At 39.7% G+C, this 23700-nt stretch overlaps 1 protein-coding gene across 1 annotated transcript in view; it reads right to left on the bottom strand.

Annotated features, from left to right (window-relative positions):
- Positions 1-1695: 1695 nt before the first annotated feature.
- Positions 1696-23700, bottom strand: part of LOC138607047 (cadherin-2-like) — a 120785-nt gene continuing 98780 nt past the window's right edge. Inside the window, exons 13-16 of the mRNA XM_069679583.1 lie at positions 23001-23234; positions 19195-19334; positions 12248-12409; positions 1696-2906 (exon numbers count right to left, since the gene is read on the bottom strand). Of these exons, the coding sequence (XP_069535684.1) occupies positions 2700-2906; positions 12248-12409; positions 19195-19334; positions 23001-23234 (743 nt within the window). The 3' untranslated portion in view covers positions 1696-2699. The remainder of the gene's footprint in view (positions 2907-12247; positions 12410-19194; positions 19335-23000; positions 23235-23700) is intronic.

The raw sequence follows: 23700 nt of genomic DNA, 5'->3' as shown, positions 1-23700 counted from the left end.
ATACTGCCTTGACACCGTGTAACACTGGTCTGTTATCTGCTAACACCTAGAGGAGCACGAAGGTTCTTGTAAACTTCAAGGCAAATTTTCCCCCATAAATTTTTTGTGATACAGGGAACTGAAATAAGAACTGAAAATTACAAAAGCCAACCAAAATCTGTCAACGTCTTAAATGCAGGAACAAATCCGGGACGAATTCATCAGCCAATTGACAAAGATTTACCGCTGTCAAAGAAAATCATAATGGGGAACTCAAAGACTGCGTGCAGCGTGTTAACTGTGAGAGGAAAGTTGTCCTGGCAGTTTCAAAAGCCTGAAAGCAGAGTGTGTTAGCATGCAACAACAAAACTTAGATTTAACATGTACTTAAAAAAGGTGCACACGAGGGATTTACATTACTTTTGCAAGAAAAAGGGCAAGACTAAGGGTAAACTTTCCCATCAGGACAAATTTGACAAAGTGTTTCTTATCTTCAAAGAGTCTTCAACAAAAACAAGTGGCGAAAAAGGTGGGACATCCTATAATCAGAAAGAGACAGAGCTAGTGCCTGGGCTGGGAGAAAAATCAGGATACACTGATAGATTTCATAGTACATTTTTAGTTGTTATTTGCCTTTTGTGTATCTTCAAAAACTATGTACAGCATGTCAAATGTCTAATGTGATTCTATGTTCCCTCTACCTTAAATATTATGTCTTTTTCAAGAGGGGCTTTTCATCTTCAGATATATCCTCCAGGGACAGTGAATATATATATAATGTAAAATGTCCTAAAAATCTGTCTAGAAGTAGTGTCCAGAAATAACCTACTCTTGACTGAACTGTTGTCGGTTTTTTCTCCTACCTTGGATAAATTATCTCCAGATGGCTCAAAACAAATCTGCAATAAAGAAAAGCCGCAACATATGCAACTGTTCCACTGCAATAAGCAAAATGAGTGAAGTTAAATGAACTTAATTCCTGATATCTGTCATCCCTAACCATTGAGATAGCAGTTTGCTTAATGTCTTTTCTGCCTCTGTTTCAAATTCTGGTCTTCCATCTGTTGCAGTTTAAGACATACAAAGGAGAGGTGTTGGATTTTTCATTTTTTCATCTCTTTAGACCAGTTGATCAAACATACATACATCTGTCAAATATAAGGGCATGTAGACCGTGTCTCCTGAACCCACATCTGGACAAAAATTTGCTCCTGCTCCCTCTGTCGTAGTCAGATATTTCATTACTCAAATCATTTTCTTCATGATGGGAATTTTAATAGATCTAGCTGCTGCTCTGCAACCAAAATGGTTTTAGATTTAGTTTTCTTCTTGTATGGCCTCGACTCTTTGTTCTTTTTCTTTCATCTGCACAAACACGTAAATGGACATTTTATTTTATCACTGTGTTTTTCCCCACTTCGAGTCAGTATTTTGTCATCCTGCAAATAAGCTAAACTACATCCCATTTTAGGTTTCCATTTGTAGACGAGCTGCAAGGACATAACCACAATATTTAAACTGGACTAAGAATATAATTTTCTGCTTTGGAAAATCTCCCAGATTGAGAAACAAAGTTATTTAAATTCACTGAGGCACTACATGCGTTTGTATCTAAGAGTGTTGAAAGCAGCCATTCTTTATGGCAAATCATTCAAAGCTTTGATGTTATGTGTTGTTGAATGATCAGGGTCCACCGAGGAAAATCGGGGGGGGGGGGGGGGGGGCTAAATCTTCAGATGTTGGCTGCCTTTTTTATCATAGGCAGTCAATCTCATTAATAAATAAGACTACAGTTGATGCACACAGCTATGTGCTTCAAAAAGCCCCAGATTCCATAAAACAAACACATCTGCTGCATAACAGAGAAAGGTGGTCCAGTGCCTCATATATGTAAAGACAACAGATGTGAGGGTCTATGTATATATTTAATTCTGCCATTTTCTGATTGTGGTCTTTCATATATCAGGAGTTCAGTTGTCATTTTATCACTAACTCAGTCAGAGAAAGAACATTTCTTAACACCCAGAGCTGCACAGTAAAGCAGTGTTTTTGCTGTTTGGATCATCCAAGGCGTCTCATAGTAGGCTTTGCCCTTTAGTGTCCATCCAGTGTGTCTCTGTGGAAATGACTCATACACACTTTTGCGCACACATCCTGGTAATGAGGTGGAATCCACATACATACTTAAACACACACACACACACACCATCATGGCGAAGTGCTCCTCCAGTTGCCGTTGCAAAACAGGGAGCTTTAAAGCAACGTACAGAATCAAGACTGAACACAATCAAAAGAATGTACAAAAAGGCACATTTGACCCCAGTGCTCCTGTACTGTGAGATTCAAGTGTAAATGAGCGTCTGTAGCATGGCTGTTGTAGCTCTTAACCATCATAGAGACAACATCCCCTCTGATCGCACTGTTCTAGCTGCTCACATTTGTTAGCACAGGGGCTAATGCTCAGATGATTATGTCCATTAGCCAGAATGCTAGCCGGTGCCAGGCCTTGCTAGGCCAGGAGTCAGAATGGTCCCTAGTGTCATTAACCGTCATCAAGGGGCAGCAAGTCTCTTTACAAGCTGTCCCTTGGTAATACAGAAGTGCCGATCCATACCCCGCGTTTCCCCCCATATCCTCTTCATTAAACCCCACCCACCACCTGAGCCTTGGAGCAAGGGTGGGGTGGGGAGGGTGGTTGTTGTTGCTGGGAGTTGAGGGTGCTAATCATCCCCTCCGCCGTACAGGTCGGCCAGCTTGCGGAAGCGTGGCCCCCAGTCGCCGAGGTAGTCGTAGTCCTGGTCTCCACAGCTTGAAGAGGAGTGCAGAGAGCTGAGGGAGCCGGCGTCGGAGCCACTGCCCTCATAGTCAAAGACCAGCAGAGAGTCGTAAGGGGGGGCGGTGGGGTCATTGTCTGCCGCCTTCAGGCCCTGGAAAGAAAAGTTGAGGAGACGGGAAGGTTAGCAAATAAACTATGTATTTCATTATATATTAAATTATATAACTTTATATGTATTTGGAAATATATTTCCAGACAGCCAGAGTGTGGAGGAGTGCACAATAATTCAAACATGCACATAGTATTGAATTAAGATTGGTCGTGTTTTACGATCCGTTTTTTTACTGGAAATAAATATGGAGCAGGTAGGAGGGTAAGCAAAGAGAAGACTGGAACATAAGGAGAGCAAGATCCTACATCAAAATGATAAATGAGTGATGATATGAGTACCCCATACACTGTTGGTTAGAACGAATCACCAGTGGATTAGCAGGGTGTTCAATTTGTTTCTTGATGGAACCTCGTAAGTGGTTGCTGAGAAGGGGCGAGTAATAAAACCTTCTCACGCACAGTCTGTGTTTGTTGTTGGATAAAGAACATGAACATGCAGACCAGGCTCATGACACAGGTTAATCCTTGGAGTTTCCTATTCATTTCTTCTAGCCCAGCACTGTATAAAATATTTGCTTAGCAAAGCTGTCATCTTTAAGTTCATTAAAAATGAACAATGTCATGTCTGCATCAGATATTTTCCACATGACGGTGCACCAACCCGCACCCCAGAGTATCTCAGAGTCTGAGGAAAGCAGAATTTATGGTTGAGAGAGCTACAAGACTCTGACGATGTCTAGAGCAGGATTATAGTAATCCTATAATATTTCTATAGTAACTGTACAGTAAACCTAAGGGTATTATAGAAACCTGTGCTCATGCTTTCATACCAAAGCAGAGCGACGTAAGACCCATGTTAACCCCCCCCCCTCCAATAAAATGTCATCTCCTATAGTATGGGTAAGAGGGAGGAGTATGGAGGAGATGAAAGTAAGGGAGAGCAAGAGGGAGTGAGTGTTAAGTAAAAAGACTGTTTATTTGTTAGGCTGTCTCTCTCTCTCTCTGTCTCTCTCTCTCTCTCTGAGTGTGTTCTGTGTGTGTGTGTGTGAAGTGGTTAAGATGGACAGTAGGGAGTGCTGGGGTAGTATGAGGGAAGGAGGGATTATGTAGGAGAGTAGACCAGAGAAGGATTTGGGTCAGACTGGACAGATGCTGCCTCCATCTCCAGGAAGAGATTCAGCAGATTACCCAGCGTAGCCTCAACTTCAAAGCACCTCCCCCTCATACACACATTCCAAAACACACCGTTTTTATGAACTCCCTCTAAGAACTTTACACTAAAAACAAAATAACAAACAAAATAAAGATAAATACCATCTAAAATTAACATCTAAAACATTTGCCCAAGCTAACAGGCTGGAAAATAGTTGTTCTTCGCCTCTCACCGTCGTTCAGAATGGTGGAAATGAAAGCTGTAAATCTGATAAGCTGTGGAAATAATTTTTGTACCACGTCTGTCGTCTGACTGAAGACACTCCTGTCTCTTTGAAACTCAATGGGAGGAGAGAATTAACGCAGAGAGGGAGAGGGAGAGGGAGAGGCAGGACGAGAAGCATCAGCTTGTCATGTCTGCCGGATTAAGCTGTCTAGATCAGCTTGCCATGTCTGACAGCTCCCTCTCATTATTCATAGCTCCGCTTGGCAGATGTCTTTATGCAGCCTGACCAAAAAGACACACACACACACTTGCACATGCAAACAATATGGAAGCAGTTAACACACAGAGAGTGACATGCATCAGCTGCATTGACAATGATGACTCTTCATGGCTGAGATGCCCCGCTGCCTAAACGCTGTACACTCGGGATGTGATGACAGTTATCAGCACTGTTCGAGGAAGAGTTCAGTCTCTTCAAGCAGCCTATCTGATTAACTCTGAGAGTCATGTTAATCCATCTGAGAGAGTGCTTTTATGAAGCTTTAAAAGGTAGAGTACACACTGACAGTGCTGATGAGAACCAGTGACTTATTCAAACAGAGTATGCTCACCTTCTCCTACACACTCCTCTGAGCTTCCCTGTGAGCAGTTTCCCAGCCACAATGTTAATGTTATAGAGACTGTGTCTGCCCCCCAACCCAGGCCTTTTATTACAGTTAATTCAAACTCAAATAAAAAAGGAGTAAATCAAAAAAATTTAATAAAAATTAAAACAACAACCAAAGTTATGCCAAAAAATATGAGAATTAAATGTGGTCTGTTAAATATCAGATCCCTGTCATCTAAAGCTCTATTAGTGAACGATCTGATATCAGATTATCATATTGATTTACTCTCTTTAACTGAGACTTGGCTGTGTCAGGAAGAATATGTCAGCTTAAATGAATCCACTCCTCCCAGTCATCTTAATACTCATACTCCTCGAGACACTAGTCGAGGTGGTGGAGTGGCAGCTATTTTCAGTTCTAGTCTTCTAATCAACCCTAGACCAAAACTTAGTTTCAGCTCTTTTGAAAGCCTTGTTCTGAGTTTTTCACACCCAGCTTGGAAAACTTTACAGCCTGTTTTATTTGTGATAGTATACCGCCCTCCTGGCGCATACTCTGATTTTCTAACTGAATTCTCAGAGTTTTTATCAGATTTAGTCCTGAGTTCAGATAAAATAATTATTGTAGGGGACTTCAATATTCATGTAGATGTTGATAATGATAGTCTTAGCATGGCATTTATGTCCCTTTTGGACTCTATTGGTTCCACTCAAAGTGTAAACCAGCCTACTCACCGCTTTAACCACACCCTCGACCTTGTTCTAGCTTATGGCCTTGAAACTGAAAACTTAATTGTCTTCCCACAAAATCCTCTTTTATCAGATCACTATTTAGTAACATTCGATGTCTTATTAACCGACTACTCTCCAGTTAACAAAAATGTACTCACAAGATGTTTGTCTGATAGGACTGTAGCTAAATTTAAGGAAACAATTCCAGCTGCTTTTAATTCTTTACCACATCTGTTTACTACAGAAAGCTCTTATGCTAATGTTAGTCCCTCTCAGCTTGATCAGTTTGTTGATAGTACTGCAGGTTTGCTGAGAAGTACTCTAGACTCGATTGCCCCCTTAAAAAAGAAGATTATTAAACGACAGAGGCTAGCTCCATGGTATGACTCAGAAACTCGTAACTTGAAGCAAATGTCGCGTAAATTTGAAAGAATGTGGCGATCCACCAAAACAGAAGAGTCTCGTTTACTCTGGCAAAATATTCTTAATAAATACAGGAAGGCCCTACGGCATGCTCGAGGTGTCTACTACTCCTCCCTCATAGAAGAACATAAAAACAATCCCAGGTACCTTTTCAGCACTGTAGCCAGGCTGACAGAGAGTCACAGCTCCACTGAGCCAAGTATTCCTATAGGCCTCAGCAGTGATGATTTCATGAGCTTCTTTAATGACAAAATCCTAAAGATAAGAGACAAAATTTGTAACCTCCTGCCGTTAACTGGTGCAGATGTATCTTTGGAAACTGCTCAAAAACCTGATGTTTACCTTGACTGTTTTTCTCCAATTGACCTTCCTGAGCTAAATTCTCTGATATCTTCGTCTAAACCATCAACCTGTCTTTTAGACCCGATTCCAACCAAGCTGCTTAAGGAAGTCTTTCCCTCAATTAGCACTTCTTTACTAGATATGATCAATATGTCTTTATCGACGGGCTATGTACCCCAGTCTTTTAAACTAGCTGTAATTAAGCCACTTCTTAAAAAGCCTACCCTAGATTAAGGCACCTTAGCTAACTATAGACCTATATCTAACCTTCCTTTTATCTCAAAGATCCTTGAGAAAGCAGTCGCTAATCAATTATGTGACTTTCTTCATAACAACAGTTTATTTGAGGACTTTCAGTCAGGATTTAGAGTCCACCATAGCACTGAGACAGCCCTTGTGCGAGTTTCAAATGATCTACTTACTGCTTCAGACAGAGGACTTCTCTCTGTACTCGTCCTGTTAGATCTTAGTGCCGCTTTCGACACGATAGACCATCACATCCTGTTACAGAGATTAGAACATTTAATTGGCATTACAGGATCTGCACTAAGTTGGTTTAAATCTTATCTATCAGATCGATCTCAGTTTGTTAATGTTCATGATGTGTCCTCTATGCAAACCAAAGTTAGTCATGGAGTTCCACAAGGTTCTGTGCTCGGACCGATTCTTTTTACCTTATATATGCTTCCTCTGGGTAATATCATGAGGAAACACTCCATTAATTTTCATTGTTATGCAGATGATACTCAATTATACTTATCTATGAAGCCAGATGAAACCAATCAGCTATCTAAACTAGAAGCATGCCTTAAGGACATAAAGATCTGGATGACTAGAAACTTTCTGCTACTTAATTCAGACAAAACTGAAGTTATTGTGCTCGGCCCAAAACACCTTAGAGACTCTTTCTCTAATGATATAGCTGCCCTAGATGGCATCAGCCTGGCATCCAGCACTACTGTTAGGAATCTGGGAGTTCTATTTGATCAGGATATGTCCTTCATCTCCCACATAAAACAAATATCAAGGACAGCCTTCTTTCATCTTCGCAACATAGCAAAAATCAGACACATCTTGTCTCAAAACGATGCAGAAAAACTAGTCCATGCATTCGTTACTTCCAGGTTGGATTATTGTAACTCGTTACTATCAGGCTGCCCTAATAAGTCACTAAAAACTCTGCAGCTGGTACAAAATGCTGCAGCACGTGTGCTGACAAGAACTAGGAAGAGAGAGCACATCTCTCCTGTATTAGCCTCTCTGCACTGGCTTCCTGTAAAATATAGAATAGAATTTAAAATCCTTCTTCTTACTTACAAAGCTCTTAATGGTCAGGCACCAACATATCTTAAAGAGCTCATAGTGCCATATTACCCCTCTAGAACATTGCGCTCCCAGGATGCAGGCCTGCTTGTGGTACCTAAAGTCTCTAAGAGTAGTGTTGGAGGTAGAGCCTTCAATTACCAGGCCCCCCTCCTCTGGAACAATCTACCAGTCAAGGTCCGGGAGGCAGACACCCTCTCTTCTTTTAAGAGTAGACTTAAAACTTTCCTCTTTGATAAAGCTTATAGTTAGGGCTGGCTCAGGCTTGGACTAGCCCATAGTTATGCTGCTATAGGTTTAGACTGCCGGGGGGATCTGACACACCAAGCTTCTCTCTCTCTCTCTCTCTCTCTGACTCTCTCTCTCTCTCTCTCTCTTCCTCTCTCTCTGACTCTCTCTCTCTCTCTATCTGTCATATTAATGCAGCTCATTAACTCTGTATTTTCTGGTCCCATTAACATTACTAACCACATATCTTCCCGGGAGTTCTTGTGCTCCCTTGTCTTGAAGGTTCCTGAGGATCGTTGCTGCAGACCACCTGCTGCTGTGGACCTGCTCGACTGCAACAACTACTAACAACAGCCTTCCCCATAGTATCATTATTGTTGCTGCTAATGCTAATAGTAGACCTGTTGACTTCAACTGTTACAATTACGATTACCTCAGCCTTTATCATTACTCTGCTTCTCTCGCTAATTTATTTATTTATTTATTTATTTAGCCAATCTTCACCCTAGTCTACCACTATTATTGGCATTGTAACCATAAGTATGTGTCTGTTGTTGTTCATGTAACAAGGACATATGTTGTTGTGGTAACAAGAACATATGTTGTTGTTGCTCTCTTTGCCTGTCTCTATCCTGCATCTCCTTCTATCCCATTTTCGGCCCATCCAGTCGAGGCAGATGGCTGTTCAACATGAGTCTGGTTCTGCTCGAGGTTTCTGCCTGTTAAAAGGAAGTTTTTCCTTGCCAATGTGCCGAATTGCTAAGTGCTACTCATGGTGGATTGATGTTGGGCCTCTCTTTGAATAACTTAACAAAGAGTCGGTCTAGACCTGCTCTTTCTGTAAAGTGTCTCGAGATAACCCTGGTTATGATTTGGCGCTATACAAATAAAATTTGAATTTGATTTGATTGACCTTCTCACTGAGGCTGAACCCATGTAGGGCCTTTACTGGACTTTTAATTATTAGAATGTAGAGTCTAGTCATTGTAGTACTTTTTTTTTTTTTTTTTTAAATATAAATGAAATATTTTTTGCACTTGATATTGGTTTTTTATTATTAGTATTTTGAAACTATTGTAACATTTCTATCAGTGTTACTGTAACAGACACCATGCAGTAATTGCTTCCTTTGTCAAAAGTTGACAACTGTCTTTAGAAACTCAGAGTTCAACTGTGATATTTTCCAACACATTAAATAAAAACTGATTACAATTTATGATGATATATTTTAACAATTTAAAAGACAACAATGAGCTTTATTTACAACGTCCCTCTTGAGATGAGGTGTTGCAGTAAGTTACTGTAAATGTTGGCAGCAAAAGTTAGTAATTTTAATTTTTTGCTGCCTCTCTCATCTTCTTGGTCATCCTCCCGTGACCTCTTCCTGGATCCTCCATGTACTGGGCTGGAGGAGGGCGCTGACACTGCGTCTTCATCCTCAGTGTCTACTTCTTCAGTTTGGCTGTCATAAACGGCATCACACGGGTAATCAAAGCATTTCAACTGCTTGCTGCACATCTCGCCACTGTTCTCATCTTCTCTCGGCCTGAATCCTCCTGGCAGGGGATGTTCTGCCTCCACAGGCTGGTGGACTTCAACTTGAGGCTTGGGAGCATCGTCTTCAAAGTGACCTTCATCAGCGCTGGCAAGACTGTGATAATTTGAAGTTTCAAAGCCCCTTTTGTTCTGTTTTTTTTGTGAGTGCAGCTCTTTACCTTAATTTGACTATATGTGTTCTGGTATCTGTGTTGCTACATTAAAGCTCCTGTGAGTTTTTCACCTGCTATGAAACAGACTGAAAATGTATTCTGATTTCTCTATATGACCTACAAATGCAAGGAGATCCTTAGCAACAAGACTGATTATCTCTATATAGTTATTTTTAATGCCTGAAACTTCTAGCGGGGGGTAGGTGTCAGACGAAGCGATAAACTGCATGCTGCCTTTGTTTACATTTTCCAGGGCAAACATTTAACTGAGTGATACATATGACTGTTAAAGAAAGCAGGACAACATTTTTTGTTAAAAACACTTAAGCATGTACAGGAGAGAATCAGCAAAGAAATAAGAGGTACGGCTTTGTTCACAGGGGACACCAAAATCAACACAAACCGAAAGTTCCTCACAGGAGCTTTAACATAGCCATCTCCTTTCTTTCACACTTTGATACATGTTATCTGATAAATAAGAAAGCTGAAGATGTCATCTTTTACTCTACACAAACAGAATCATTAAAAGCCAAAACGCCTGACATGCTGTTAGGCCCCCTGCCCTGCAAATGGCCCACCCTCCTTTAAAAAAAAGTATAAAATGAATGTATGATTTGTTTCCTTATTTAATGCATGTTACATGGTTAGTAAACAGTGAAGATGTTAAGGTGGTTAGGTCTTTAAAGTCTGTTTATTAAACTCGGCCTGACAAATTTGGAACGAGGTTCGAGCGCTGCTCGGACGGAGACGGGCGGAATTTGTAGCTGAGATTACAAGAAGTCGCAGAACTTACTGACGGAGTATAGTATTGTGCTGGAAAGGGGGCGGAGATTAGCATGTCAACACGGGTTTTGTGTTCCCATCAATGCCAATCGGAGCCGAGGATATGAGGATTACCTGGGCCAAATGACTATGCAGTAGTCTGAATGCCGATTGTAACCTTTCCCATTAAGCAAAAAAGCCGAATGTTAGTGGGTGTTAGTGAGTTTTTTGACCAGTGGGAAAACGGCTTTAGATACGGAGGTGATGCGGCGGCTGCTAGCATCAGTGACCTATCAGCTAGTTGGCCAACAAAGCAGTCGGGAGAATGGAAAAATTCTCTTTCTTCATGTTTCACACAACTACCACTGTCGCCTTTTAACTACCACTGTGTAACATCATGAACATCATGTGTAAACACTAAAATACATGAAGACATTTAGACAGTTATTAGACAGGCATTATTAAGTAGCCATGTGGTGTGACCACGCATCTTACTCTCTTTCTAGTTCATTTGAAACCAACAAAGGCCTAAAAGCCTAAACAAAGGCTTAAAGGCTTTAAAGCTGTTCACCAAGTTTTGTCTTTAAGACTTCCATAGGCAGAATCAGCATCAGGGTCACTTAGTAACCTGGTTTTCAATATCAGGAAAATAAACCTACTGTACACAACCTGCATGTGTTAGCTGGTGAATACTGCTAATGCTGCTGATATGTCTGTTGTATGTCACTATGTCTGATGTGTAAAAGGGGAAATGGGCTGGCAATTCATGCTGCTTCAAGTATTTCAATTCATTCATTTCCTGATGGTAAAAAATGGCACACTGTAATTTCCTGCATGCTGTGCTCTGTTCATGAACATGAACACGAATAGGAAATGGTATATAATAAAAAGAAATCAAACACAGTGGCAGAGTAGACCAAACTGTCCACTTAGGACCTGAGGATGGTTGCAGACACTCTGTGGGATTAACTAAACTCAATGGATTTACCTCCAATTAGGTAGTCAGGCTGTAGCCATGTCTGAGGCCAGTTAATCCTCACCATTAGCAAATCTAATTAAGAATAACACAGAGACTGTACTGTCTGTGTTTCCATGCCTAGTATGTCTGTTTGCTAAATGATCTAGGTCTGGCTGTTAGTGTGCATTTATCAACCACACATTACGAAATATGAGTAAAACATCTCTTATACTTGTTTGTATTGTATATTGTGTATGTATTGTGTACATATCTCGGGGACAGACTGCGCCACTGAGCCCGGAAATAGGAACATTTTAAATCTGCATCATATTTGCGATGGTTTCTGTGCCACAGACATTGCATTCTGTTTTAATTAGCAGTAATCAAAGTCTTTGAATCTTACAGTGGATAAGTGTCTGCACTGGCAGCTCAGAATAGCAACTAAGCACAACTGTTTGAAAAAAAATGTTTCATCTTCAATATCCCTAAATCCTGTAAGGTGATGAGGTAAACTGCACACATCCCGGCCGGTCTTTGATGGTTTATACCAAAGGATAGAGAAGGGATGAGAGAACCATAAGATCTAACGTTGGCAAATCCAGTTTTTTCTGGACAAAGTGTATGCTTATTGCTGTCAAACAGACAGTTTGTATTTCACTCAAGTTGTGATTCATCACTTCCTGTGTGCTGAGAAGTGCATGTTTCCAACACCAGAATATAATCTGTGCAAACAGATTGGATATCACTTTGTGAGGATGAGACACCATCCTCTGCAGTGGTCACGCTCGCTGGTTTAGACTGACAAGAGTACTGACATTTTACAGAAGGATATTACCATAAAGGTTTAGTCGGTAAAAGACACCATGAGAGTTGCTGACCCCAGATGTATTTGTCAACACAACAGCATGTGTTGTAGTACCTCGTGGATGAAGTCTCCTATGTCTCCTGGGTGGGGGGCAGCAGAGCGGAGGGGGTACTGGTGGTCATGATGGAGAGGTCTCTCGTCCATACGTCTGATCCCCACCTTAACGCACTCTGGCTCCAGGGCATCAGGCTGCTGCAGCTGACTCAGATCGTAGTCCTAAACACACATAAAACCACATATGCAAGTGTTTGTATGACAGCAAGAAAAGTCCAACTAAATTTATCTATATAGCGTCTGATTCCCTAAATACAGGCAGTCCACATCAGAACAATAACATAAATAAATTGTAAGCTTAATTGTAATATTAATTGCAAGTTACAAATCTGAAGTCTGAATGAGACAAAAAAGTTACTTGACAACTGTAAAAACAACCCTATCAAAATACCACACTTAAAAGTCCAACAATTAGACACCATGAATAAACCAATGAACTAAAACGGTGATTAACACAAAAGTACATTAATTAGCCACAATGTAAAGCAAGGCACAAGATAAATTAATGAAAAAAATGCATTGTGCTGATCGACACAGATAAAACAGACCTCAGATCAACCGTTGTTTCCTGTGATATGAAAAATACCACCAGGTGGCATTAGGGCTTATAGAGTACATACTAGACTAGGATCTGTTTAGCCAATTATCAGTTAACACAACCAATGGCTGAAGCTGGTGGGTTTGTCATTAGTATTGCAGGTTTGGTCACAAATAAACATGTTAGACAAATTAAATTGTTGGTGGCACTAAATACAAAGCAGGAGGCCTGTCAAAGTCATTCATCATCTAGTATGTCCCATGAAAATCTGGACCAAAGTCAGCTGATGTCTATTAAATGTACAAAAATCTTTGGGTTTGATTGTGTGATGCAACACCTGATCATCACCAACTTCCTCTGTTTCAGCTGAAAATTTTAAAACCAATTTCAGAAAGAAGACAATTTCAAATACATTTCAGTCAGACAACTCACGTTGTGTGAGTTATTATAGTTTATTGCATGTTTATTGCAGCAGCAGAACAAAGCTTGTTTTTGGCGTCTAGGCTCCGACCTCATCACTCCTCGCAGATTTATTTTACATGCAGAAATTTGAGGAGTGATGAGATAATAACTTAAACCTGCAGGGGCCGGAGCCTGCAGGTGGATGCTGGGGTGGTGGTGGTGCTGAATGTATGAGTACAGTACTGGTGCAGGGCTGCAGTGGCAAGAACATAGCAGAGAGAGAGACCAGAAATCTTCCACATAGGGAGGAAGTGTTTGCCAGGTGATTGTAAAGAATGACTCATGTTAGTGTGAAATCAGTGCAGCTCGAGTTGCCTGCCTGAAGCAAGACTAAATCAGTAATAAAAACCGGTACGGTATTCAGAATTGGAACACTAATTGGAAATTTACCACAGGTATAGTAGAACCTGATATGCTGATGGTATGTCAGTCTTTTTGTGTCATATGCAAAGGTTTAGCAGGTGCAAAAGCCACGCAATCCTTTGGTGAATTCCCCCTTAGTTTTTAATGTACTTTCTGCCCTCTTTCAGTCAAGTCAGTAACATTTTTTCCTGTACGAAAATATGATTCATAACTGCAAATGTGGTTGATTTTTTTTACCTCTGTGATTCAAACTTGATGAGAAATGAGAACTTTCATAAACCTAATTCTAATTGTATTATAATGAATTCTTCCTTATGTTAGAAGCACTGCAAGCCTCTGTTAATAAACATACAGGTGAACTCGAGGAACTTGACTGACTCAAGAAGGTAACATTCTTAGCCAGGACCAGAACAAACATGCACTTACAATAAAATTACGTAACACTTCCTTTATGTTCCAGCTGTGTTTAACAGTTGAATATTAATGACTCAGACAGGCACCATGAGCTCCTCTGATTCAACGTCTACCGTTTCTTCCACATCATGTCCTGAGGGAAGACTGAACTCAACTCTAATGCTATCTAATTAGCACCTACTTAGAGAAACACAGTGTCTCTTTCACCTTCTCTTACACATCAGCAGAGTCAGTGTGCAGAGGGGAAGATGTGTGTCAGGGCCTCTGATCTGTTCATGCTGAATGGTGTTGTCTGAGTCACCGCAGCAACCATCCAGAAACCATTTCGTGCTCTCTGGTCTCCAGGGAAATCGACTAAAGCAGCCTTTTCAGGACAATAACAGCATGCTGTGGACTGACCTTGGGCTTTGTTCATGATAATGGGCGACCAATAGAATACTTTTAACTGAAGAGCGTCTGAGAGCTCTGCAATAACCTGGCAGGGAGAATGGAAATGCTGTGTGCTGCTTCTTCATGTATTTCTACACTGACAAGGAGCAGAGAGCGATGTCCTCTGAGGAAGGTCATTTTTACTTCTTTAAGGACTCTATCAAAATAACTTAACCAGTTCTTATGCCTGTTCAGCCTCATATCCATCAAGTCATTCATATTTTACATTATTCCTGACCCGCTTCAGAGCATGTTTTTCTGTTTTATTTCACTGGTCATGATAACACAATTGTACATGCCAACATAAATAAAACCCTGTATTGCATTGACATAAACTGTAAGGTAACATTCACAACAATAAAAGCAGATACAGTGTTGAATGAACCAACTGAAGCTCCAGTTTCTGGAAGCTGAGTGCATATTTAACGGCAAACAGGAGATAAAAAATACTGCTTGAGAGCAGTGTTGATTTTGGCAGCTATTTTAGATTTAGTCTTGGTCTTCAGACGAAAAACATTCATATTTTTATTCCAGTTTTAGTCAATAAAAAGTCTTTACATTTTAGTCATTACTTTTAGTCAAAACATTTTCTCACTTGAGAAAATATGACCCCTTTCTCCAGTCTTCCTCTACTCGTTTTAACCTGTTTGCTTCAAGTATAATTAAGATTTTAAATTTCAGCAGATCATCAATACAGTAAATGAACGATGAAGATAAAGATTACTTTTCGTCATTACTTTTCATTTAAACAGTCTGACTGAAGCAGACAGCTGATGACCGCCTCTTTTTGTGTGCAAGAAGCGTAAAATAATACGCCTGTTTTTCTGAGTGTGCACTGCACCTGAAGCAGAAAGCCTGAGTTAACAGAGAGAGTTCACAACCACCTGCGTGATACTCGTTATTTCCAACCGGGCTACCCAGCTACAGGAACGAATTGCTTGTATTTTGACAGACAGATTAGGCGCCCAGTGGGGGAAAATATGCATTTTGAATGTCCGACAACCCTCCACTAACATTTTAGTTCCGTCTCTTGGAGTTTTTATTGTCAACAATCTATTTTTAACTTGTCAATGTCTAGTCTTCGCCATGACAAAAAAAACATTGTTGACAAACATTTTTCTTCATTATTTTATGTTAACGAAATTAACACTGCTTGGGAGACAGGAAAATGCATTCCATATTTTCAAACACTATGGTTTGTAATATAAAGTGCACCTAGATGTATTAAAACATGCCAAACACTAGTTCTAGTTAGTTCTATTTAAACGTTTTACAACTACAATATAAGCAATAAGGCAATGATGGAAAACAATACTGTTTACCAGTAAGCCAAAACCATGTTTACTATAAGGTGGGTTTATGATCCTTTTTCTTTCACAAATTATACATTAGAATTATGTTGTACCACATTATAATAAACTGTTTAACACTCATGTAGCAAGTCCCACTAGATACACATACATAACAAGTTGGCATGTAAATCTGCTATGCATAGCACTACTTTTGAATAAACTTTAGGAAAAACAAAATAGTGTCAAAGTTTGCAGTGCATGGCATGATCCTGCAGCATTGCTGTTATCATATACTTTACAGAGGGTCCTTTGGGTAGCATGACCTTTTGTCATCATCCTGATCACAGTTCTCCTAAAGTATTTTACTTTGTTGTTTTCTCTACTCATCAAAAACATATTATAATATCATATTGACATAAACCAGCCATATTCTGCTAGAGGACAACTGAAATTTACTCTACAGAACATTATGTATTCATGTGTATGTATATTATGTGTACAATATGTGCATTATGTAACCTTTAAAAAGACTTTGAGGTCAGAGAAGTGTTAGTTATAGGTAAGGATTAGAAGAGAGGGAACAGCTGCTATGAATGAAGTTCTGTCATTTGTGTGTGCTGTATGTGTGTGTTACTGTTTATTTGTGTTCCTTGGGACAGAGTCTGCTTTTTATCCAAAGCTTAAATCCTGACAAATAAAGACTCAGGCTGGAAGTAGAAAAAAAAAACAAGCTAACATGAAAATCTGATCAAATAGAGGAGCGCACACTAGGCCTGTGCAATGTGTCACTGTAGCAGTAATAAAGACAGAAGCAAACCATGATATTTTTCACTATCTCTTTGTGTGTACTGTTAGCACTGCAATGACATTACATAGATATTGGTACCTTTCATATATCAACTCATGGAGAGAAAAATATGAACACAACAAAAGTCAAACAACACAACCAATGAAATCCTGCATTTTATTTGGCATCTAACACTTTATAACTAGCTTATTTTTTAATCGTGACTTTTGCCACTGATCATTCGTAAAGTAAGACCATGTTTGGTTGCAAAAAAGCATGGAACGTACAGAGTAGGCTAGTTTTCCAATAAAAGAAACACTGCTATCTTTTGCTACACATTTTCCATTTAATGCCTTGCCATCAATTTTTTTTTTCTGAAGAGAAAATAACTGTCTAAGCTCTGGGCCTTTTTTCAGTAAAACTTAACAGCTAGTTCTTTACTTTACCACAGGTAACGTAAAGTCCTTTAATTATGTCTGAATATAAATATAGCCTGAGAGGAAAAAAGGAGATACATGTTGGTATAGAATAAGTATCACTCTAACGTAAACTGACAAATTAGAGCGTTATCACTTTCTCAAGTTTTAATTGTGGTGACTCCCAATCCTTCTCACAGATGGATGTATCGCAAAGCTCCACCACAGTTTCTCCATCTGTCATTTGCATATCACTGTGCAGCAGTGTTGTAATGTCAAGATAATACTCACCAATAAGATATCAGATTAAAAACTATGTAGATAAGTAGACCAATTCATAACTAAAATGTCAGATTGGGTGTAAGTATGTGACGATGCTATGCGGGTAAGTTTGTTGTTTGTTAGCATGCCAATATTTGCTAACTATCACACAGTGTGCTGCTGCCTCAGCAGCTGTATGTCATCAGCCAATCCGTCAGTCAGACTGAAACTTTCCCTCTTGAGACAAAGTCTGTAGTATTCGGGGACCATAAATATCTGTACACAATTTTCAATGGTTACTGAGGGATGTCTCTTTGTACTGACTGACTTACCAACGGATGTCACCATTAATTTAACCATGCCTTATGTAGCACCATGGCATTCTAACAGGATGTGTTGTATCAAGAGGAACTAAAGCAACATGTTACTTTAGCCATTGATCTAAATGAGTTAAAGTCTACATTAGGTAAAAACATTTTAGAAGACTATTTTAACATTAAATAAAAATATGTGAACAACAATCTATGTTGTACTGTACAGTATGATGTATAATGACAGTGTTTGAATTAAGAAATAAATGATGATGATGTATTTAATTCAATATGCAAGCCAACATATTTAAGCCAACTGTGTCTAAAATTAGTAGAACTATCAACCAGCGGGTCACAGTGAGTCAGGCTTAACTCTTCTGCAGGCAGAAGCAATAATATCCACAGGCTAACAGGCTAACCAGCTCTGAGGCTTCTGCCTAACTTTGGTACATGAACGAATCTTGGCAGCCCAAAATCCCCTCAGCAGTTCCTTTGGTATCTGAGTCTATAAGAGAGCTGGTATCAGCAGCAGGCGAGCCAAGTATTCAGGTTTTTAGGACTGAACAGTCTCAGCAGCAATAACTGAGGTAAGCCCTGAGGGTAAAACATGTATCAGTCAGTAACCAAACGCATTGCTTAAAGCAAGTTTGTCACACAGTACTGTGTGAGTCTGTAATACTGTAAAGGTTGTGGTGCTTCCATTTTGACTGCTGGCAGTTCATATAAAAAATTAATAAAAGCCATGTAGGCAAAGGAAGGAACAAGTCTTTGTCATTAGCGGAGAGCAAAATTGTACCTTGAGCAGCACGTACCAGTGCAGACCTGGCACATACCAAACCCAGAAAGAAATAAGATAAAAAGAATAGTTTAATGCTAGTATGGGTCTGTATACAGAGAGCTAATGGTTTAAAAGTGTGGTGCATGATGGCAGATAAACCCCCCCCACATTTACAGAATTGTAAGTGTGTTCATGTTTTTACGTACACAGTGTAACTCCCTTGCATTTAAAAAAACACTGTAATGAACAGCTGCTTTTCAAATTCAAACATGTTCTCAGTGTAGTCGGCTGGGAAATTGAGGGTTAAACATTTTTCCCAGCAGAAGTACCGAGCAGCTTATGTGCTTGGCACCAGCAGAGGAGTTGTGTGGAGAGACACAGGAAATTGTTCTCCAACAGAAAGCAATTAATCCTGTTTCGAGGTCCTCTTTTGTAGTACACTTAATCTTAGCTGGAGGACAGATGATTGAAAACTGTACAGAAGCAAAGGGTGTGTCTGTGAGGCAACATTCTGTGCATTTCATGTTGTTTTTGAGAATATGTGTTTTTGAGAGTGAATGGGAGCACGTGTGTGTGTGAGTGTGTGTGTGCTTGTATGTGAAACAAGAAGGCTTGTGTTAGCATAAAGTGTTAAAAGGATGTGCATATATTTAGTACTGCTAAATATATGGGCAGCTTGAGAGATTTTCATCACTAAGGTTAATCAAGAGTTATAACCACCAATCACAGGCAATGCTACAAATATTGTCTGCTCAGCCAATCACAAATAACACATCAAGACAATAGCTAAATTGACAATAAACGCAGATGGCTTCTTTGTCATTTTTGTTGTTTTTATCTTTTTTATAACGTTGTATGTTGTGTAAAGATGTTGGTGCACGTGTGTATGTGTGTACCTGGTCTTCCTCTCCGCCTCCCTCTTCGTCATATTTGAGGATGTTGTCTCGGACATCATCCTCTGGGTCAATGAGGAGTTGCTTGGCCTGACGCTCCTTATCCCTCCTCTTCATCCACATCACAAACAGCAGCACCAGCACTGAAGGACAAGTAAAACAAAAGGAGGTAAGAACACTTTTCATGGAAGACACAATACAAGCTCATGAGAGGCTTCCAGAGGGTTCTGTGGAAAAACGAAATGGCCAGTATTTACCATGTTATCTTGCTTTACATTAAATTATGATGTGGCCAGCATGGACTGATTCAACAGTAATCATACAATCTAATAAATATGGTTTGTTTTTGAGAAATTACAACTATTTTGATGAAAGCAAGAAAAAAAAACCTTTCAGTCCACTGCCATCTGCCACATGGTCGAGAGATCATTTGGCGCTGTGCCCCTACGGTTTCCAAGATTAATCGGAGGGATCAAAAGATGATTAAAGTGAAAAGAGAGAGAGGGACCAACATTACTTTTAAAAATATTTCTGTTCCTTTTTTCTAGCTTTTCTATGTTTTGCTTCTTTTCTTGGGCCCTCCTTGATATACTTCCACTTCAGGACTCTTCAGGAAAAAACTAGACCTTAAATAAAACTGAAAATGGAAAATCACCCATTGATGGATTTGCTCCAAATTCCAGTCCACAATTGCAAGTAGAAATTGCTTCATGTTGAGAGGTGATAAGTCAAAGGGACAACATTAAAATACCACTTGACAGAGCAGCTTACTGTTTTATAGCGAGCATCTCTGTATTATTAAAGATCTCACATTAATTAACAGTCTTTCCTCAGCTATAGTAATGTTTCCTTGTTTTTATATTGATAAAAAAAATGATTTACTTTTATACAATTCTCTGAGAGACGCAGCCCATTATTAATAATCCAATATTTTTTATCACAACTGCAGAGCCTGTGTTATCTCCTCAGCCTACCTTTTTCCATTGTCCTAGTTTAATACAAAACAACTAAAACCCCCTCACGTGGGACTCATCTGAGATACAACTCTTATTTTGAGACAGTTGGAGAGTTATAAACTTGACGTGAATCTTTCTCCTTTTGATCGTATTAATCTGTCTGGATTTATGCTCAGGAGTGTGCATGTGTTTGTAAACCTGCACTGCTGTACCTGCAAGGGCCAAAACACATTAAGACGCTGAGTGAAATTCTAAGTGAGGACAATTTAAACCCCAGAGGGTCGATTTGAAAAATGGCATGTCACCATTAGTAATGTTTCTCTGTGAAACCAACAGGGAAGGCTGCTGGCTTTTAAAGGAAACAACAGACAATACACTATTCTATTTAAAATAACAAGACTGCTGCTTGGGCCGACTCCAGAATTGGCCTTATTCCATAAGGTGGTCAGTGTGCCACATACTGAGCCTTAAATTAACTCTTCTGTCTGTAGGTGGCCGGGCTCAAGGGACCTGGAGCTGATTACTTCTGCTGCCTCCTTTCTTTTCTTTTATTTCTTATTTCTCTCCTGTTCACAAACTTCCTTTCTATTAACTTAAATGCCCCAGATTTTACACAGCTCCTGATGGTGCCATAGCAACTGTCAAGGCCTGAATTGAAAATTCACAAAGGATTACTCATTAAAGAAACACGCATCTTTGAAACTTTTACAAAAAATGTAGGCCCAACTTGGAGGAATCTTTCATGAACTGCAATGTAGTGAAAAAACACAGCCATCTGAGCCCTATTAAGAGTTTCAATGCTTTGTTCCCGTTTAAGACTTTCCAACACCTTCAGACTAGAAGTAGAATATTAATTTAGTTTCAAAACTGAAAAGAATTTCAAAGTGCAACATTACAACGACTGATGACATTTAACCTACAACTCCTCTCTTCATTTCAAGTGATGCTCCAGCTTCCTTCAGTGTTTACACTCAAAATGACTTCAAACTAATTCAGCAATTAAACCTAGTGATAAGTGATTCTCGACCCTTTCAGCGCTTTCGCAACAACTGACACTTCAACTAACATGCTTACAATTAAACACTTCTTCATTTAGCAATGACAATTTCACTGAAACTTGAAATCCTTTCAGCACATCCATTTGAAATGTCACTTTAATTTCAAATTTCAAAGTCCAGTGAATCAAAGTTGTTTAAGTCTTTCTAATCAAAAATCAGAATTGATGTAAAAAGCATCCAAAAGGTGAAACTCCCATACATGTACTTTACTCTCATCGTTTGCTAAACAAACACGTCTTCAGTGCTGATGAATTTCTAATTGTATGTCTGAACTAATAAATCCAGGTACCCTGTTACTTGTTCATTATAATATTTTACTGCTCCAGTTGAGCTCTCAGCAAAAGCGGACTCCCTTCTGTTGTACACTCCTGTCACCTCGTAGCACTATGCCGCTCTCGAAGCTGAAAAGGGCCATGCAATGTCCTAGCTCATGAAGTGCTACTTGTTTACAAGCACATAATTTGCGATAAACTGCAACCAGCTTGATATTCACACTTGAGAATAAAGCCTGGGATCTCTGCCATGACAAACCTATGCTTTACCAAACAAGATTCATTTACATTGGTTGTAGTTGTAGTTGCAGCTACAAGTAGAACCAGAGTGGGGATTTCTTTGCCTTAAAATGGAAATAATAGATGAAGTGAATGATACCTCTTCCTGTGGTACTACAGGTTGGCATGGCTGAATAAAAGTCTTAAGGAGCCTTATGTTAAAAATGTGGCTGCTGCCTTTTGGGCATTCATTCCGAACACCCAAGCTCACTACTTCCCTCTGTAACATGTTTAAATTGTTGTTACCCTTGTTACCTCCAAGTTAACGTTTATGTGCACAGAGCAGGCACTGACCATGAAAGCTTCACTGCAAACCCAGAGTATGTACCATGCAGCACAATTTCAGGGACCCCCCGGTTGTGAACCTGGGCCTAATTCCCAGTGGCATGATTCAAAAGAAAGACAGCTACCTCTTGCATGTAAAAAGGCCATCACACGGTATTGGTTTAAAAGTGACCCCCCAAGCCCTGCACAGTGGTTGGACAAAGTAGAGGAAATATATTCCATGGATAGACTGACTCATTATCTAAGGACTAAAGCACAGACCCATGAACAATGCTGGGAAAATGGACTGAATATCGAAAAAAGGACGAGTCGTGACCTCGGCAGGGTAGAAAAGACTGGATAGAAGGATGTAGAGAGAGGATGCCCCATGTTACATTTATGTTTGTGTGTATGTGTTTTATGTTGTTTACATTGGAAAAAATAAATAAAAAGTAAAAAAAAAACAATTTTGTGGTTTTGGAACCACATGTTCAACCAGCTACAGTATGGTAACATCCCCAAGTAATTGTTGAAAATACTGCCAATAATTAAGTCTAACAGGGCAGTTTCAATCTCTAAAAACTACTACATTAAAAATAATAAGTAAATGCACTTGAAGTGTCTCTAATAATTCTTTCTTTCAAAGGCGTCCACAGCTTCACTATCAGCTCTGTGAGACTATACTTGGAGACAGTGTTGCCTCAAGCTAATTGTTAACATCAGCAAGCTAATGCTCAAAAGTATAAAGCTAATGTGGTATGTTTAGCAGCAATAATGCTTATCATGTTTACCTAGTTTGGTATTTAATTATTAAATGCCAGAGGACGACTAAAGTTAGCATAATGTATTTATAGGGGAGCACAAATGTCTATACAAAATTTTCTGTCAATCCATTCAATAGTTGTTGAGGCATCAACACAACACACAACTTACTTGTGTGCATGCTTGTGAGTGTGTAGCTGAGTGTGTGGGAGGCTCACCTAATAGTATGATGATGCAGATGAGGATGGCAATGATGGCTCCAGTGCCAAGTCCGGCAGCAATGATTCGCTCCATGTCCACACAGTCTCCATGGTGATCACACTGGCAGACCTTGACCTTCAGGTATGATGTGTTGGACATGGGCAGGTTGCCAGAGTCTGTGATCATGATGGGAACCTCGTAGATTCCACTCGCCAGGGAGCCGATCCGCAATCGAAGCTGGGCATACTCCCCTAGAGTGTGATACAGTGAAAATTGAAGGGTAGAAAGATGGAGAAACAGAGAGACAGGCAAGTGTGGTAATTCCTCAGTTATTAACTTCATTCTGCTTCATATTCATACCCTACCACTCAATTACATTGGAAGATTCCCAGTACTACTATAGTCTACTAATGGTTGTGCTCAACTGGAGCAGCTGGGATTGAGAGATATATCAGCAGAAACTTTATTTAAACCTTACATTTGTGGCCTAAATCCACACATACCCATTTGATACTGTGAGATGACTTCCAAAAGAAGTTAAAAGAAGTATAAAATGTCATAATACTGGTCCAGATTAACTGTTATGTAAATTTAATCTAAAAGGAGTTGTATAATGGCCTCAGCAGAAACAACAAAATGGGCTTAAAGCAATAACCGGTAATGGAGACAACTGATTAAAGTGTATCATCGGAATTATACTGGGAACTATAACATGTT

The sequence above is a fragment of the Semicossyphus pulcher genome, unplaced genomic scaffold (genome assembly GCF_022749685.1).
Source record: "Semicossyphus pulcher isolate SPU_LCO1_2020_fin unplaced genomic scaffold, fSemPul1.0.p SCAF_4, whole genome shotgun sequence".
NCBI classification, from domain to species: Eukaryota; Metazoa; Chordata; class Actinopteri; order Labriformes; family Labridae; genus Semicossyphus; species Semicossyphus pulcher.
This window is presented reverse-complemented; position numbering and strand designations above follow the sequence as displayed.